The sequence below is a fragment of the Paramormyrops kingsleyae genome, chromosome 3, assembly GCF_048594095.1.
Source record: "Paramormyrops kingsleyae isolate MSU_618 chromosome 3, PKINGS_0.4, whole genome shotgun sequence".
Lineage (NCBI taxonomy): Eukaryota > Metazoa > Chordata > Actinopteri > Osteoglossiformes > Mormyridae > Paramormyrops > Paramormyrops kingsleyae.
In genome coordinates this window covers 30,519,041-30,534,763 of record NC_132799.1, presented here as the reverse complement: position 1 = coordinate 30,534,763, position 15,723 = coordinate 30,519,041, and the positions used below count along the sequence as shown (strand labels likewise).

Here is a 15,723-nt window from a genome sequence, read left to right as displayed (position 1 = left end):
AGGCTGGACTTCAAAAAGCCCACAAGGCATGACACCCGGCCACCTTCAGCGAAAGGCTTTCAGTCACCCAGCGGTGGGCTTTCTTCCAAGCGAAATCGACGGCCTCTGTATCAGACTCAACGATTCAGCTGTTAAGAGCCTAACGAATGACACGGGGTAGGAAGCTTAAGAAAGCAACTTGAGATGCCTAAATGCATTACCATGGGTTATCTGCAGAAAAAATCACGACCTCAAACACCAGGTACAAAAAAAAAAAAATTGCATTTTAAAGAAGAGAAGCAGCAGCACAGAATCCCCAAGTGGTGCAGCTCACCAACAAAGGCACCTAACCAGAAGCAAATGAAGCGAACAGTCACATTAACAGGTGGAGGCGTGTTGGATTCCTGGAGCCCCGGGCTCCCAAGACCACCCCCTGCAAGGCAGTGATCCCCTACACCTTCATGTGTTGGTGGGAGGCTGGGATGGTGCTTGCACAGTGTGCATATCTAAGTCCGTCTGCATATGTCTGCAGCATCGCCGAGGCCTGCAGAACGTCTCCTAAACCTCAACACATCAGCCTTATCGGGCCACATCTTACTGGGGTATTCACCTTACGAACCAAGAAAGGAGGGACCGGCAATGCAGTCAGCTAGGCCTGAGAGGACAGACTCCAGCACATAATGAAGAGGGCTAACATTTAGCATGCTATGCGTTACGCTCAACACATCTGCAGCACTTCATTCTTTAACGCAATGAATCTTTTTCTGGGTACATGTACGTAGCATGTTAATTCTGCATAGATCAGCAACACATGGCAAGGGACAGAACTGTCTCCTAAACATGTTACATGTAATAAGTGAGAACTGGAGTTGATCTCTACTTATAAATATCTAGGTATGATTATAAAGCAATGCAGTGTCTTTGCGGTCGAAATTTATAGTTAAAAATCAAGCCTGGACTTGGGCTTCTCAGGACTAAAATAAATAATGACCGTTCCTTCTATTTCCAACTGCAGTCACATGATCTGCCATTCAGCTCCAAAAGCTGCCTTCGGCAGGCTCCACATGCCAGTCTGCTCAGCTACACGCTTCATCACAGGCGGTCCTTACAGAACACATCATCATTACCGAACTGGCTTTCCATCCAGAGGAGGACCCCACCCCCCTCGCCAGCCTGAATTTGGTTCTTGGCTCAGGTCTTTAGCTCATTTGTTCAGCTTAAGGTGAACACTGTCCTTTGAGGCTTGCCTTGATTCAGTATGACAAGGCTTGATAGTTACTGCTTGTACACTCACCTACTGTAGAATAACCCCAGTCAGCTGTTAAACGCCGCTTGATTTTTGTAATAATAATAAAAAAGATTATATCAGAGACAATGTGGGGCATCTAAGATGCTGAAATCGGCAAATTATGATACCTGGCTGGGTGGAATCACTTTGTCTTTCGCTGGACGGATGCGCTTCCATCTCTATTTTGGTTGTGTTTAAAATCGAAACCAAAAAATGAGCCAAAAAGGCTCATTGTGATAATACCACAGCTGTCTCACTTATCTTAAAGGTTCTGACCTTTATACATCAGGAGATGGGTATTAAAAACATGCCTATACCAACAGGAAGCAGGTCAAAATATTTTTACACCTCTCATGTTGGTAGATTTGTGGGAAACCTTTTTCACAACTGTAAAAATCATTATTGAGATCATTACACTGAATATAAACAATACCTATATCTTCAAGCTATAATTAAATTTACACATATAATGAGATCTATAATATATTAATTATAATGAGATAAAAATGAATAGTTCAGCGAGGCAAACTTAATTTTTTACTGACTATGTTTAGTTGAGGCAAAACTTCAAAAAGTACTTAGGGGGGCCATATATATATGGAGGCGGCGACTGACTGAACTGCCTACCTCAGCCTAACAGTGCTGCTCTGTTTCTTTTTAAATCCTTAAAGAATGTCACTGTATACATCACATGTAGCTACATTAACTACATTAAAAAAGAAACACACCCCCACGCTCCCTGGAGGCACGGCTAGCTTTACGTCAGCTGACAGCCCGATACTGTGGCAAGCCGCTTCCTGCTCTGACCTCAAACTCTCACCGGTGGAAACAGCGAGTTATGGAAACCAGCCGATCCCCACTTGTCATGTGACTCATCCACCTGTAGAGGGTGCCAGCGAGGGTGTGGAGGGTATACTGTTTGGTAGTACCTCTGCGCTTGCAGGGTTCAGCATGTACCTGCAGGGGGCTCCCAGTGCAGAATGTGCACAAGTGGGGCTTGTAAAGAATACTGTATATGCCCAGGCTATTCAAATCACAGCCCTAAAGGCAGAGCCCTGCTGATTTTCCAGCCTTCATTTACCCGTGACCCAGGCATGAAGCCTCTGGCTAATCAGAATCAGTAATTATTAAACTGATGACCTGGGTGGAGTGGTGGCTCTGAGGCTAGGGATCTGTGCTTGTAACTGGAAGGTTGCTGGTTCAAATCCCATGAATGCCCAGAGTAATTCTCCTCCATTGGGCCCTTGAGCAAGGCCCTTAAACTGCAACTGCTTCATTCTGGGTATGATATTAATCTACATCCAGCCCTATAAGGAGGTCCCCCAACTTACAGGGGGGAAAAAAACAGTGGGGGTTATTGGCAGGACACTGGTCCATTTGGACTGGTGTGTTGCTGAAGTATCACCTGCCACATGGCTGCACTAAAGTTCTCACTGCTGAGGTGGTTTGTCATGTGATGGGTGTGGCAGTGCACTGTATCAGTGCATACTCCTTACCTCCTGTTGGAGAACTGAAAAGGAGGCCTGGAATTGAGGATCAGATATAAGGAGCCCTGGTATGTGGACTTTTTCTGCCTGGATTTAATTTCGCCACCATTTCTCTTGTACCAGTCAACACAGTGATCCTCATTTGCATTGAAATGCATAAATGTCAACATATAAGAATCATATGGGTCCATATACAGCTTTAAAAAAAATCTAGTAAATGACTGCCAAGAAGGATTTACCTGCAAAGCAACCCAGCTCCTGCCCTGATAGAGACACTTCCTCACTCGGAACTCGTTGCTCGTTCTATTTATATGTTACCCACAACCTACGTGTCTGGACGAGCAGCCACCGCCGCTGACTGCCTCATGAGTTTAATCTAGGATTTGACCCCTTATTTACACTCCCTATGGAGGCCTGTCCAAAACACATAAGCTTCCTTTATCCACGAGAACACCCTCACTGTGAAATGTTGGTTCCGGTGTAATTTTCTTTCATACTTTTCTCTTTTCAGTTCCCATCATCTTCATTATTTCCACATGGTAACCCATTTAAGTCGGGACTCCGCCGTGGCCGGTTATGTTTGTTTTAGCCGTAATCATCTACTGTCAGGTAGAGCGGCGCTTTCAAAAGGCAGAAAACCCAACGGCACCCTTTCGTGCAATATATTATTGACATGGTGAAACTGATGTGCAGAGCACAATGTACAAGAGATCCATGCAGAAAGGATCTATTGCTACGCGTATTAACTAGTAGAGATCAGCGACAGCACTTCATATACTCCGTATTGTTGACCAAACATCAGTTAAGCAGTATATCATTAATGTTATTAAACGTACTATCGTTACTTCCATTAAAAAATGATTGCACTGTTTGTATTCTTCAGAAAAAAAAGTAACGCTCATAATGCAGCTAAAGACATTTCATGCGAAGGAAATCAGTTTGTAAGGCAACATAAGCCATCGTACCATATACCATCGTGTGGTTAAATGCAGATGAACTTGTTCTGCTCTTAAACTAGTTCGTACGCTACACTATTTAAATATTTGAATAATAGTCGATGATAATAATAATGATGATGACGATGGATAAGCAGGCTTACTCTCCATGGTTTATCGCTACTCGTTCGCATTATAACGTTGCATATGCCACATCCAAAATGGCGGCTCTCTCTGGTCGTCAAATTTACGACCTCATTCCCATCCTGCACTTACTATTGCTGGTTTATGCCTTTGCACAGTAACGTTGCATATGCCACATCCAAAATGGCGGCTCTCTCTGGTCGTCAAATTTACGACCTCATTCCCATCCTGCACTTACTATTGTCGCGGGCGCGGATTTAGAAATAGATTGTAACTGGCTGTTTCTGTAAACTATTTTTTTTAATGTACGCATAATCGGCGCTCCGTTATAGATGAAAAAAATCTAATGACCGCATAACTTCACGATTTGCATCTTGTCTGTAGTCCGTGTTGCAATAAATAACTTGACACCAGCTGCAATGTGTAGTGGTGTGTCGGCCAGTGATGAACGCTTAGCGCTTTTAACTGCCAAAGAATCCGCAATTTAACAAAAAATAGGTAAATGACGTGGCTGTTTTTGGGGAAGTTTGGCACTGACTAGAAGATTTCGTATTGAACATTGTCGTGTTGAAGTGGAAAGCGAACATGCAGAATGACACCGCCACCCTGCGCAGACCCGAGGACGCCCTCGCTCCCAAACTGTGTTTCGGACAGGTCTGTGGCTGCGGCTGGTTGTAAAGACTTACTCAGATTTTCAGCACTCTGCCGTCTGCTGTTTTTAATGAAACATTTTTATTCTCTCTAACAGACTTAACCAGTGACAGGTCACGTGCATCGTCAGTCATTCCTATAGGGGACATCAAAACCCGTTTAAGAATATTAAACAATGAAACGTTTGTACTACATATGCAACACGGATTTACCTTTTTAGTGGCAGATCTAGGGTTGATCCTGGCGACATATCGGCCGTGTAAAGTGACGTTTAATTTTCCAGTACCAGTACACTGCAGAGGAGTACCAGGCCGTTCAGAATGCGCTACGGCAGACGCTCGGCCCTGAATACATCAGCACTAGAATGGCAGGAGGTGGACAGAAGGTAGGCCGCCGCTACTCATTTCCCTACATTTACAGTTCTTTCCAGAGTTAATGTTGTGTCTGTACTACAGGTCTGCTACATTGAGGGACACCGCGTGATCAGCCTAGCTAATGAGATGTTTGGGTACAATGGCTGGTCCCATTCCATCTCCCAGCAGACTGTAGGTGAGCAGAGACATCTGCTTCCTTGGGGACCATGGGAAGTGGCATTTCAGCTCAATGTTACCATGTATTCCATATGTGGAACAGTATCTGATGTATTACAATCAGTGCATTAATTTTTAGCTGAATCAATCAGTCAGGTTTATGGCCTGTGAAACATTTTGGATTTCATTAGGGTTCTTTTTGTAATAGGCACATGCACCAAAGGATTTTCTCCACTTAGTAATCAGAGGGGAGTACAGGATTTGACTGGAAGTATGTCCCTGATACAAGTTTATTTTTTCTATCCATGCATGCGATTTTAAAGATTTTGTGGACCTCATCAATGGAAAATTCTATGTTGGAGTAAGTGCATTTGTGAAGGTTCAGCTGAAGGTAAGGGCAACAATCTGCCGTTGTAAGAGGACGGAAGTTCTCACAATACTGGTAGTCAGGCTCTTCAGGAAATGTGAATGAAAAACAAAAGTGATGATATTTTAAAACTGCTTTGGGCTATACCTGAAATATACAGCCTATACTGTGTGCAGTGAATAAATTCAAGCCTTGTAATAAAGAAACAAAACCAGGAAGAAGGAAGGAATAACGAAATACTTAGAATATTTCTTCTGCTCAGTTTTCTGTTGAGATGTCAGTTAATGCACAAACCAGTTAGAATGAGACTGGATCCATTGTGTTTCATAGCATTCAGTCCCATTTAAAAATCTGACATCTTCATTTTCAGCGGACAGGGAAGACGCCTGTGTAATTAACAGCTGTGTAACTCTCCTGCAGGACGGCTCATACCATGAGGATGTGGGTTACGGCGTCAGTGAGGGACTGAAGTCTAAAGCCATGTCGCTGGAAAAGGCGCGGAAGGAGGCTGTCACAGATGGACTGAAAAGAGCCCTCAAGTATATAATCCTGTACTCAGACAAGAGGCCACAAGCATGTTAGAAACAGAGAACCTAAATCACTAATCTTTGATCTGATGAAGCCTCTTCCATAGCAATATTTGGCAGTCAGTGGGTTTGGATATCCATGTCACCCTATGACCTGTGCCTTAAAACTGTAGCCTAATTACAAACCGGATACTGTCCTACATTATTCTGGCACCATCTTAGCATGTCTTCTAGGAATTCCTTTTTTCCCCTCACAAGGTTGACACTGTTGTCCTGCTTCCTTCTAAGGTGCTTTGGCAATGTACTGGGAAACTGTATCCTGAACAAGGAGTACCTCATAGCAATCAACAAAATCCCAAAACAGGTCAGCACAGCCTAATGCCCTGGATGTGACTTATGAAGTAGTTTGTTTTTGAGTCAAATATGTTATTGGCAAACCTTTTTTTTTGGTGGTGGTGATGGGCATTTGGAGTCAAACTGTTGCCATTATAATGGTTGTAGCCTCCACCCCCGCTGGACCCAGCTCAGACAAAACGCGTGGACAGTGAGCCCCTGGTGGAGAAGGCGAGGTATTGCAGCTTGGCTCTGGAAAACAAACACAGTAGCACGAGACATGGTGCACTGGGGCAGGCCGCCACAGCGTGTACCTCAGCCTCCACAATTCAGGGTTCGGTCAGCGCTAGAACCTCACTGTGCAAAGGCATAAACCAGCAGGAGATTGAAAACATACCTGACAACTTATCCAGGTAAGAGCAAGCAGCCTTAGTCGCAAGTCCAGCTCCTTCAGCCCTCGATCTCACAGTCGTTTCTTTGGTCTTGGGTGTGCAGGTCAGCCGCTGACATTTCCGACGTGGCCGGTTCCTCGGACCCCAAGCACCTGAGGAAGCTGAGGCAGCAGCAGTTGCAGCAGAAGTTTCGTCAGGAGATGGAAGCCCGGAGCAGACAAGAGGGCCAGCGTATCACCAAAGGGGAATTAGGCGTGTCCAGAGAGGAGACGTCACGCTTCATCCAAGGTCAACTCAAACAAGTCAACAGAACGTCATTTAAAATAGATTTTCCATAAACAGCCTGTAAACACCCATTAAATTTGTAACAGACACATGAATAATTCAGTGGCTATTTGGAGGGTGCATTCGACTCACCACCTCTAGAGCTAGACCTTAGATGGCATAGGAGTGATGCATCCAGGATGTGTGTCTGCCTTGAGTTAGTCCAACTGTGCTCCGTCTCACAGGTAGAACAAACTCCTCCGGCTCGGGCGATTCCTGCGTCAGCCACAGTACCCCCGCAGCACCCCGTGCCACCCGTGGAGAGGAGGAGCATCTAGCTGGTAGCATAAGACCTTTGGTTGCCCACATTCATGACAGTAATGCCAGAGATGGTTTTATTTCAGTGACATTCCAAGCCGATGTCTAGGATAGGAATCGAGGCTGATCCAGGCATTTTTTAATTGATCGGAATCAGTTACTGCAGCTCAATGCAAAGTCCTATTTAATCTCCTGTGTCCGCTGGATTTACATCAGTTGCACAGATAAGGTTTCCTCACACGCTGCAAAACTGGCGTCTGCTTTTAGTTTCCTGTAGGGTGGACAGATGGTGTAAATATACCAAATTGCAACTGAACGCTATTTGTTAAAATAGGTTTTAAGTCTAAACAGTGAAATCTTTTGTGCCCCTAAATGTTAACAGACTAGATAGATTGTACCCCTACCCTTTAAATCCAGATCATGGTTTATCTGTGCTCCAGATGACCCTGAGCTTTGGAACTTTACCCTGGAAGGTATGGACCTTCTAGAGGAGCCCAAAGCAGGGGAGAAGTACCAACAACCCTCCACCCCTAGTGGAGGCCACCAGATGCTGACACGCAGCAAGACCCCCCAGAGAATAGGCTCTCTCCGGCCTCCCGCAAGACCCCAGGATCTAGCTGCCCGCCACCAGTACAGACCTCCCCAGCAGCACCACAGTGCCCATTAAGGTGAGCAACCTGCCCCAGAATTTATGATGCAACAAATCCCAAGTGTCATCATTTTAAGTAACAGTTCCCCTTTTTTCCCAGCAGGGGGGGCAGAAAGTCCCTATAGACAAGGACATCTCTTAAAGAAACGAAAATTGGACACCTAGTGCGGGGTTTGCAATAAGTTTAGATGCACCCAGAGCATATTTATTTTAATGGCTTTATAATCTTTGTTTTGCTTTAAATAAAATCACCATTTAATAGTGTGGTCTGTGTTTTTTTGTGAAAAGGAACTAAAACAAGGAATAGTTCCAGGTTCATCCAACCTGCAATCTCTGGTAGCTGAAATGTATTATGGGTTAATTATTTAAAAGCAGTCGTTACCCAGCATTGAAAGGACAATTGAGAACAAGCTTAAATCTCATTTTCATTCATTTATTGAATTTACAAAGTAAATCTTTTTGGCAGGGCTGTGGAGTCGGAGTCGAGGAGTCGGAGACAATTTTGGGTACCTGGAGTCGGAGTCGGCAAAAAGTTAACCGACTCCGACTCCTACTAAATTTAAATGGGAATTAAAAAAGTAAGTTGAAATGTCCCAATTCACAAACAGTCATAATGAACTACTTCTCTGCTGTAAGAATAAAGCCCAATGCATGCAGTGCATAATGTTACCACAAAAAGAACATGTCAAGTAACCATGAAGCATGCTTTTCATTGACTGTATGCGTCACTATATGGGATGTAATGCACAGGTAAGGTGCGGCACAGCTTTCCATTGTGTCGTGTTCCACTGTTACAGGGAACTGTGAACCTAGCCTAAAGCCCCCCATACATTTACAGATGCACTGCAGATTTTTCGGCCGTTCAACAAGTCATCACGCGTCAAACGCCTGAAAAATCATCTGGTGGGTCGCTATGCGCTAGTGAAGGGGGCCGAAGGAGCCGAGAACACAGATCTCCCTACCTGTCTCCAGCAGAGGCTCATTCTGCTGATCAGCTGGCCGGTGAGTGACACAATGCACTAAACTTCCGGCTGGCTGACAGAGGAGACAGCCACTGCAGCAGACAGAGGCATCACATTACTTTGGATGGGGGCGGTGGTCGAGATTTTTGGCAAGCTGGATCTGCCCGTCCATGTGGACACCCTCAATCTGCGGCCGCCAATCAATTGCTGCGATTGTACACGCACATCAGTCGGTGGCAAAATCCTTGTTTTCATTGTGTTTGTCTTTAATCTGGCATTATAGTAGAGTGTTGGCTTCCTAGCCAGTAGTTCTGTGGTGAAATGACATGTATGTTGCCTTCCTTTCCTTCAATGGATGTAGAAAATACATTAGCATAGTATATACATACAGAGGAGTCGGGGAGTCGGAAAATTTAGAAACTGAGGAGTCGGAGTCGGAGCATTTATCTACCGACTCCACAGCCCTGCTTTTTGGAGCACGACGCACTTGTTATATGAAGCTTGAACACCCTGTACTTGGTGCAAACAGATAAAGCCAACAATTTTGTAGGTTTTTGGTACTTTTGAAAATTTTATTGAAGATTTTGTACAATGTTAAATAGCATATGGAAACCATTTACTTAGTCACTAGAGGACCTAGAGACACAGAGTAACAAATCATATAGTAGTACAAAATAACTTAATGACAGGTCAGTAGCACTAAGTAACAGTATTGTTCTGTATTTTTTTTTCCACAGGAGGGCAAATGGCAAAAAAGTGTCATTTATTTAAGATCCAGGTGAGACTATAACCAGTGAGGAACAAGCACATGCAGTTTAAGATGAATGAACCCATTTTGATTGAAACCTGGTGTTTGTGTTACTGTACTGAATAGGATCTCTACATATCGGCACTTTTGCTGAGCATTCCTTACAGAAAGGCAATTGGATTAAAAACATGTATCTGCATTCAGACAATAATATACACTAATTCAGCAAGTTGCCTCCTCTGTAAGTAACAAAAAAAGTGGTGTTTTACCACTGTACCACCAACAAACATTGCATATGATGCACTGTAGCCTCTGTCATCAAGTAGTAAACAAGAGATTTCAATTAAGTCATTTTGTCAGGGCAATGGCACTGCATTGGTAGCATTAAATGTGGTTTTTTAGGAGGAAAAAAGTATTTAAAAATGCTTTCCTCTTCACAGCTTCAACAAACCGTAATACTGAATAGATTTCATTCTGAAGAAAACCATCTTTCAAATGGGCAATGAAATATTTTATAGAAGAAAAAAAAAGCTACTTATATAAATATCCAGAACACCAACTGCTATCCAAAGACAACTGCTGAGCATCTGTGTTTATATAAAGATTCAAGTGAAAAACTTTCCTGTACCTGACAAGTTACTGGGACGGCTAAGGAGTAAGAACAGGCTTTACATTTAGCAGTCTTTGTAAGCTATCAGTAGTTAAGGTGACAAGTGTTAAAACCACAAAATGCATGGTAACTGTGCTCTTTCGATTTCTGTGCAGATCTGAACCTTTTGCTCTGCAATTAGGAGACAAGACAGGAAGGTAGCACACTGAGCCAGGCCTGGGAACATCCAATAGGAGGCTCAGTTGCTTTTGAAAGCCTGCCCTCCTTCCTGCCCACAACTCATCTACCTCTTTAAAAAGGGTTACGTCTGGGCAGGAGTTCTCAAATAGGATTAGTCTCTTCCCTGCTGGCACTTGCATGCCTCAGCATGAGGGAGAGATGGTGCAGAGACTGGCAAAGGGCAGAGTGTCTGAGGACACCACGACCTCCTCCCGCTCCTGCCGGGACAGAAAAACCATAACACAAGATGCAGCAATTTCAACTCCAAAACGCTTTAACTACACGACTCAGAAATGAAACGACAGAAGCGTTTAGCAGTATTGACAGACTACTTTGTGAGAGGAGATGATGATCTACAATCCATAGCGGTTTCAATGTGAAGAGAGAGCAGATAGGGGTGGAGTTGAGAGCACACTCAGAGTAAGCTCTGGGCCTCCTGTGGTCTGGAATGAACATTGAACAGACTTTGCACCTGAGCCTTGTGTTGAAGGTCCTACCACATCCATCTCCTTTGATCCTACAACTAATCTGTACTTTTTCTACTGCCGTCACAGCACTGTACAGGAGACCACACAGTTCTGTGCCTCCATCCTCTATGCTCAAGGGTATAAGCAGTCTCCAGGGGAGTGGATGGAGATGTCTCCGTGGGGGTCAAACAGCCCCCAAATCATGTTTAGTGCTATGCAATGCACCACTGTATCTACACACATTCACATAAGCCGCTTCTCACTTCCTCAGCAACCTTCATGGGACTCGCATCTCTTTCTGTTCAACACCAGGCTCTCTGTGCTGTTGTGGGGGGTGGGGTCGGCATCGTTATGATCACTGCAAGTTTTTTAACAAAAAAAAACCAGAAACCTGCTCTTAAGAAATGGGAATGCTACATTTAGGAACCGCATCTTCATTGTCAGAACTGCCAGTTTTAGACTTTAGAGCTCGACGTCCAATGCTAACAGAAGGGGTGTCAGAATCCCAACAGACATTACAGTTGTGAATGTTTTAGCCGCCCGCGCCAAACATACAGTGAGGTGCTGAGCATAGGGGCACACGCCCTCTGCACAAGCAGCGGCCAAAACTTCAGTACAATTCAATACAATCCATTCCAGCATTTCAATGTTCAATTAACTCCAAGTCAAGAAAAACAACTTATAAAAAGGCACCAAAAATAAATGCCACCCCCTTGGTGTGTACCTAATCCTCAAGCTCGATCCATAGGGTCGCTTAAGCACTTGATGAAAGCACATAGCGTCAGGGCTCACTACTCCATGTTCAATCCAAAGCAAATAAACAAATGCAAGGCACTATAAAATTCCAGCAAGCTTACTGGGGCAATGGGAGAAGGGAGAGACAGGTTATTCAAGTACATTGAAACCATTTTTTTTACATTCACATTTATCTAATATAAAGAAAGTACGAAGGAAAAAAGGTTAAAGTGTCTCAAATAAGTACAATATAATGAAATAGCTAGCCTTACTTTAGTCTATTAATAATAACCCTCCAACTTCCACTTTGCTTTTTGTTTTTAACTAATGTTGCCCAACAACATTTAATAATCACAGTGTTTCAACATCAAAAACTGATGGGTAGATAGAGGTCCATACAGAACACTTTTTTAATATACAATTCAATCAAACTATCGAAAGAGGCCCTAGCGCAGTCGAGATTACAAAAGCTGATACCATTAGTAAGATCATACGTTTAAAGCTTAAACAGCCTTGTGAAAGCATTGTGTGCAGAGGCACCAGGATTTTGTACACCATGCAGCTGATGACCTTGGGATGACCTCCCATATACCTTCCTTCTGCTTGGCCAGATGGGAGAGATGTGCTAACAGAGTAACCCTTCATTTCATATCCATACTTGGAAATTATTGACAGCCTCTACAACAGTGTTTCCCAACCTGCCAACCCTCAGGGACCCCTAGACGGTCCACATTTTTGCTCCCTACCGCAAGCAAAAAATGTTGAATATCTGGGTGTGCTCTAGAACTGGTTTGAGAAACACAGCTCTACAGGACCGATCCTCCTGTTTTTTAATTTTTTATTTTTTTTACCCCCACCTAAGCAAATCCACGATTTCATACTTCAGCTGGTCAGACACACCCCGGGGGAGGGGAGTCACCTTCCTGGTCCCACCCACAGACTAAGCATTTGAATCCCTCCAGTAGAAGCTGAGAATCAAAGCAATCATCCCCCGTGGGCTTCCCCTCCCCCTCCCGTGTGCAGCAGACAATGGGAAAGGGGTTCAGCTCACAGGTGGAGGGGGCCTCTCCAAAAATTATGGAATAGTAATCAAGGCTGGGGGGGCAAGGGTATAAATACATTATTTAAAAAAACTGTACATGGATTTCTTTAAATGAAGGCCACTTTTACATGTTTTTAAAAAATGGGCAATACCCTAAATATTGCATCAAATGGCAACAGGAGGGTCAAGCAGCGAAGAAGACTCCAGGTCTCCTTGAGATGCATTGACACTGACCAGAGGCCACTAGAGAGCATGAACCTGCCCTCGGGGCCTCTGTCAGCTACCTGCCAATGGAGGGCATGAACCTGCCCGCGGGGCCTCTGTCAGCTACCTGCCAATGGAGGGCATGAACCTGCCCGTGGGGCCTCTGTCAGCTACCTGCTAATGGAGAGCATGAACCTGCCCGCGGGGTCTGTCAGCTACCTGCTAAAGGAGGACATGAACCTGCCCGCGGGGCCTCTGTCAGCTACCTGCCAATGGAGGGCATGAACCTGCCCGCGGGGATTTTCTCTGCTAGCTACCTGCTAATGGAGGGCATGAACCTGCCCATGGGGCCTCTGTCAGATACCTGCTAATGGAGGACATGAACCTGCCCGCGGGGATTCTCTCTGTTAGCTACCTGCTAATGGAGGACATGAACCTGCCCGCGGGGATTCTCTCTGTTAGCTACCTGCTAATGGAGGGCATGAACCTGCCCGTGGGGCCTCTGTCAGCTACCTGCTAATGGAACGAATGAATCACAGGGTTACCTAGGGCGACACGTCAGCCCGCTGAAAACAGGTTGCAATCTGCATGCCTGTTCCAGCCATTCGGGAGAAAATAAACATTCCAAACTCCTCCCCACCCTTCCCTGCTAATGGGGCTTTTCAACAGTCTTTGTTGCACAGTCTTTGGCCCCTAAAAATTGCACCCTTGTGTCTGTGAGCTTGTTTTTTTTGTGCTACCACACTTCCTGCTGCACCAATCAGGGACAGAAGTTTCTGGAAAGATGACGTACACGCGTCTGGCATACTCCTGCATAAAGGGAAAAAAACGAAAGAAAGAAAAGCAGTAAAGAGCCTCAGATAGCAATGTGGTCTGCTTACACCCATCACACCTGATACCTCCTTTCTGATACCCATTTCCACTTGTCTGAAGGAAAAGAAAAAAATTAAATTACTAAACAGAAGCCACTGATGCCAGCTCAGTCCAGCAGTGCTCGATTCTGCCCCCCCTTCCAATGTCAATCAGTCCAGCCTGACTCTGCCCTGCTCCAGTGTGCCCTCAGGCACTACGTTGTCCTCAGGTTGGGCCCACCAGAGTTGCTGACCGAATTCTGCAAGGTGTTGATGGGGAAGCTTTGCAGGGATCCTGGGGCCACTGGCTGGAGCTGGCTCAGGGTCTGCGAGTGTGTGGTAGGGCCTGTCCACTGGGGTGCGCCAAACTGTGCAGTGGGATAGCTGTAGGTTGGCATGGGGCACAGGGAACCCTTACGGGACCCGGATAGTGCTGTATGTCCACTCAAGGTGGAGGCCACGGTGGGGCACAGCTGGCTCGGGGCAGAAAACTTGCGTCCGATATTGACTGGGGGAATCCCCTATGGAAAGGCAGAGAGGTCAAAGGTCAGTGTCTGGTACTGCCGATTCAGAGAACATCCATACAGTGCTATGCCGCTAGAACATTCACTGTATCCACACTGCCACTACATTTCACGACTTAAGGACCCTTCAGCTGTACAAAAGGAACCAACAACTGAACAGAAGGCCTGGACGGCACTGCACAGAGATGACGGTGATATCGAGTAGATCCTCACATCATAGGAGTGGCTCTGAGAGGCCGACTGTGGGTGCGACGTCTGCTTGGAGCTCTTCTTGCCCTGTGAAAGGCTAATGGCCCAATTATCTACCAGCTTGTGCAGGTCATCCGTAAAAGTGCCCTTGCGACTCTGGGGCAGGGTGGCAGGCAATGGGTTCTGGTTCTGACCCTGTCCTGGCCCACTCACTGTGTTAGTGCTGCTTGTCCCTGCAGGCAGAGAAACACACAGCAACATAATTAACCACAGTAATTTATACTGGTGTGAACTTCACAAGAAATATAAGCTGATAAACACCCGATCACAGTTCTGTTATCTAAACAGTTCAGCAAATAGGGTAGGGTGAGTCTTCAGTTCCACTCAGGCACAGCAGGTGGAGCCCTTGTGCAACTAATTCATAACCATCCTGCAGATTCCTCTTAGTATAAAACTGCAGTGGTCTCCATTTGGTTAAATATGAATGCAAATATAATGAACATATCACATGGTCCAGAAGTCATAAATTAGTCTGGAAAGGTTTTATTTCACCAAAAGGATTACTTAAAGTTAAAGCACAGGCCAACATCTGAAGTTATTCTAACCTGGTTTTCCAGAGAAACGTACAGTTAATTTGCAAATCAAAATGGTCACACCAGCAACAGATAACAGATTTTGGTATTTCACTGCTCACAGATGTTAAAGGAAATGCAGCTTCATTTTGGGAGGGGTTTGAAGGAAACGGGCAGCACCTGGAAAATCAATACATCAGCCTCCCCATTTCTGAACCAGAAACTTGTGCAATATGGCATTTCAGACCAAATGAACAATTTCTTTAACTCGTTGGTCACGTCAGAGCAGTTTTCTGGTCTCTATCAGGGGCTGATGTATTTCAGTGTTACTCTGAATGCAAACTTAAAATACGTAAATACAATAAATAAGCCAGCAAAAACCGCGCTGAACTGCACGAGAACACAAAACAGCTGAGCTGGGAGCAACAACGAAAAGTACTGAAGATATCTGCCACATAAACGGCACAACTGGAATAAGCATCTGAAAATACACCATTCAGAAAGCAGAACAAAAAAGGAAGCTTACAAAAACAGAAACGAAAGCAGAAACAAAAGCTCTCCATAAGACTCTGGGAAATGTAGTCCAGGCTCCAGGTAGCAGGGCATGCTGGGAGAAGCAGTTGCACACCGCCTGACTTCAGCATTTACTAGTGACCTCAGTTGACTTTTGCACTGCAAAACCCCTCAGTTAAGTCAGTTAATAATACTGTAGATTAATGTTTCTCCCAGGAAGTGT

At 44.9% G+C, this 15,723-nt stretch overlaps 2 protein-coding genes across 8 annotated transcripts in view; one reads left to right on the top strand and one right to left on the bottom strand.

Moving 5' to 3' along the window:
- The first annotated feature begins 3,986 nt into the window (after positions 1-3,986).
- rad52 (RAD52 homolog, DNA repair protein) lies at positions 3,987-8,123 on the top strand. 3 transcript variants are annotated; one of them, XM_072710132.1, is made up of 11 exons: positions 3,987-4,487; positions 4,768-4,869; positions 4,940-5,033; positions 5,338-5,405; positions 5,802-5,920; positions 6,197-6,272; positions 6,410-6,654; positions 6,737-6,921; positions 7,143-7,238; positions 7,689-7,883; positions 7,968-8,123. In XM_072710132.1, exons 1-10 carry the CDS (start codon positions 4,419-4,421, stop codon positions 7,880-7,882), a joined length of 1,248 nt encoding a protein of 415 aa, XP_072566233.1. In that variant the 5' UTR covers positions 3,987-4,418; the 3' UTR covers position 7,883; positions 7,968-8,123. The 3 variants fall into 3 exon arrangements, with proteins under 3 accessions (XP_072566233.1, XP_023666256.2, XP_023666255.2); XM_023810488.2 differs by having other exon boundaries at positions 7,656-7,883; XM_023810487.2 differs by having other exon boundaries at positions 7,656-7,883; positions 7,965-8,123.
- Positions 8,124-9,377: 1,254 nt separating this feature from the next.
- wnk1b (WNK lysine deficient protein kinase 1b) overlaps positions 9,378-15,723 on the bottom strand; it is a 66,955-nt gene continuing 60,609 nt past the window's right edge. For all 5 annotated transcript variants that reach the window (XM_072710124.1, XM_072710125.1, XM_072710126.1 and 2 more), the window contains 2 exons: positions 14,440-14,648; positions 9,378-14,223 (listed from right to left, as the gene is read on the bottom strand). In XM_072710124.1, coding sequence (XP_072566225.1) covers positions 13,918-14,223; positions 14,440-14,648 — 515 coding nt within the window. In that variant the 3' untranslated portion in view covers positions 9,378-13,917. The remainder of the gene's footprint in view (positions 14,224-14,439; positions 14,649-15,723) is intronic.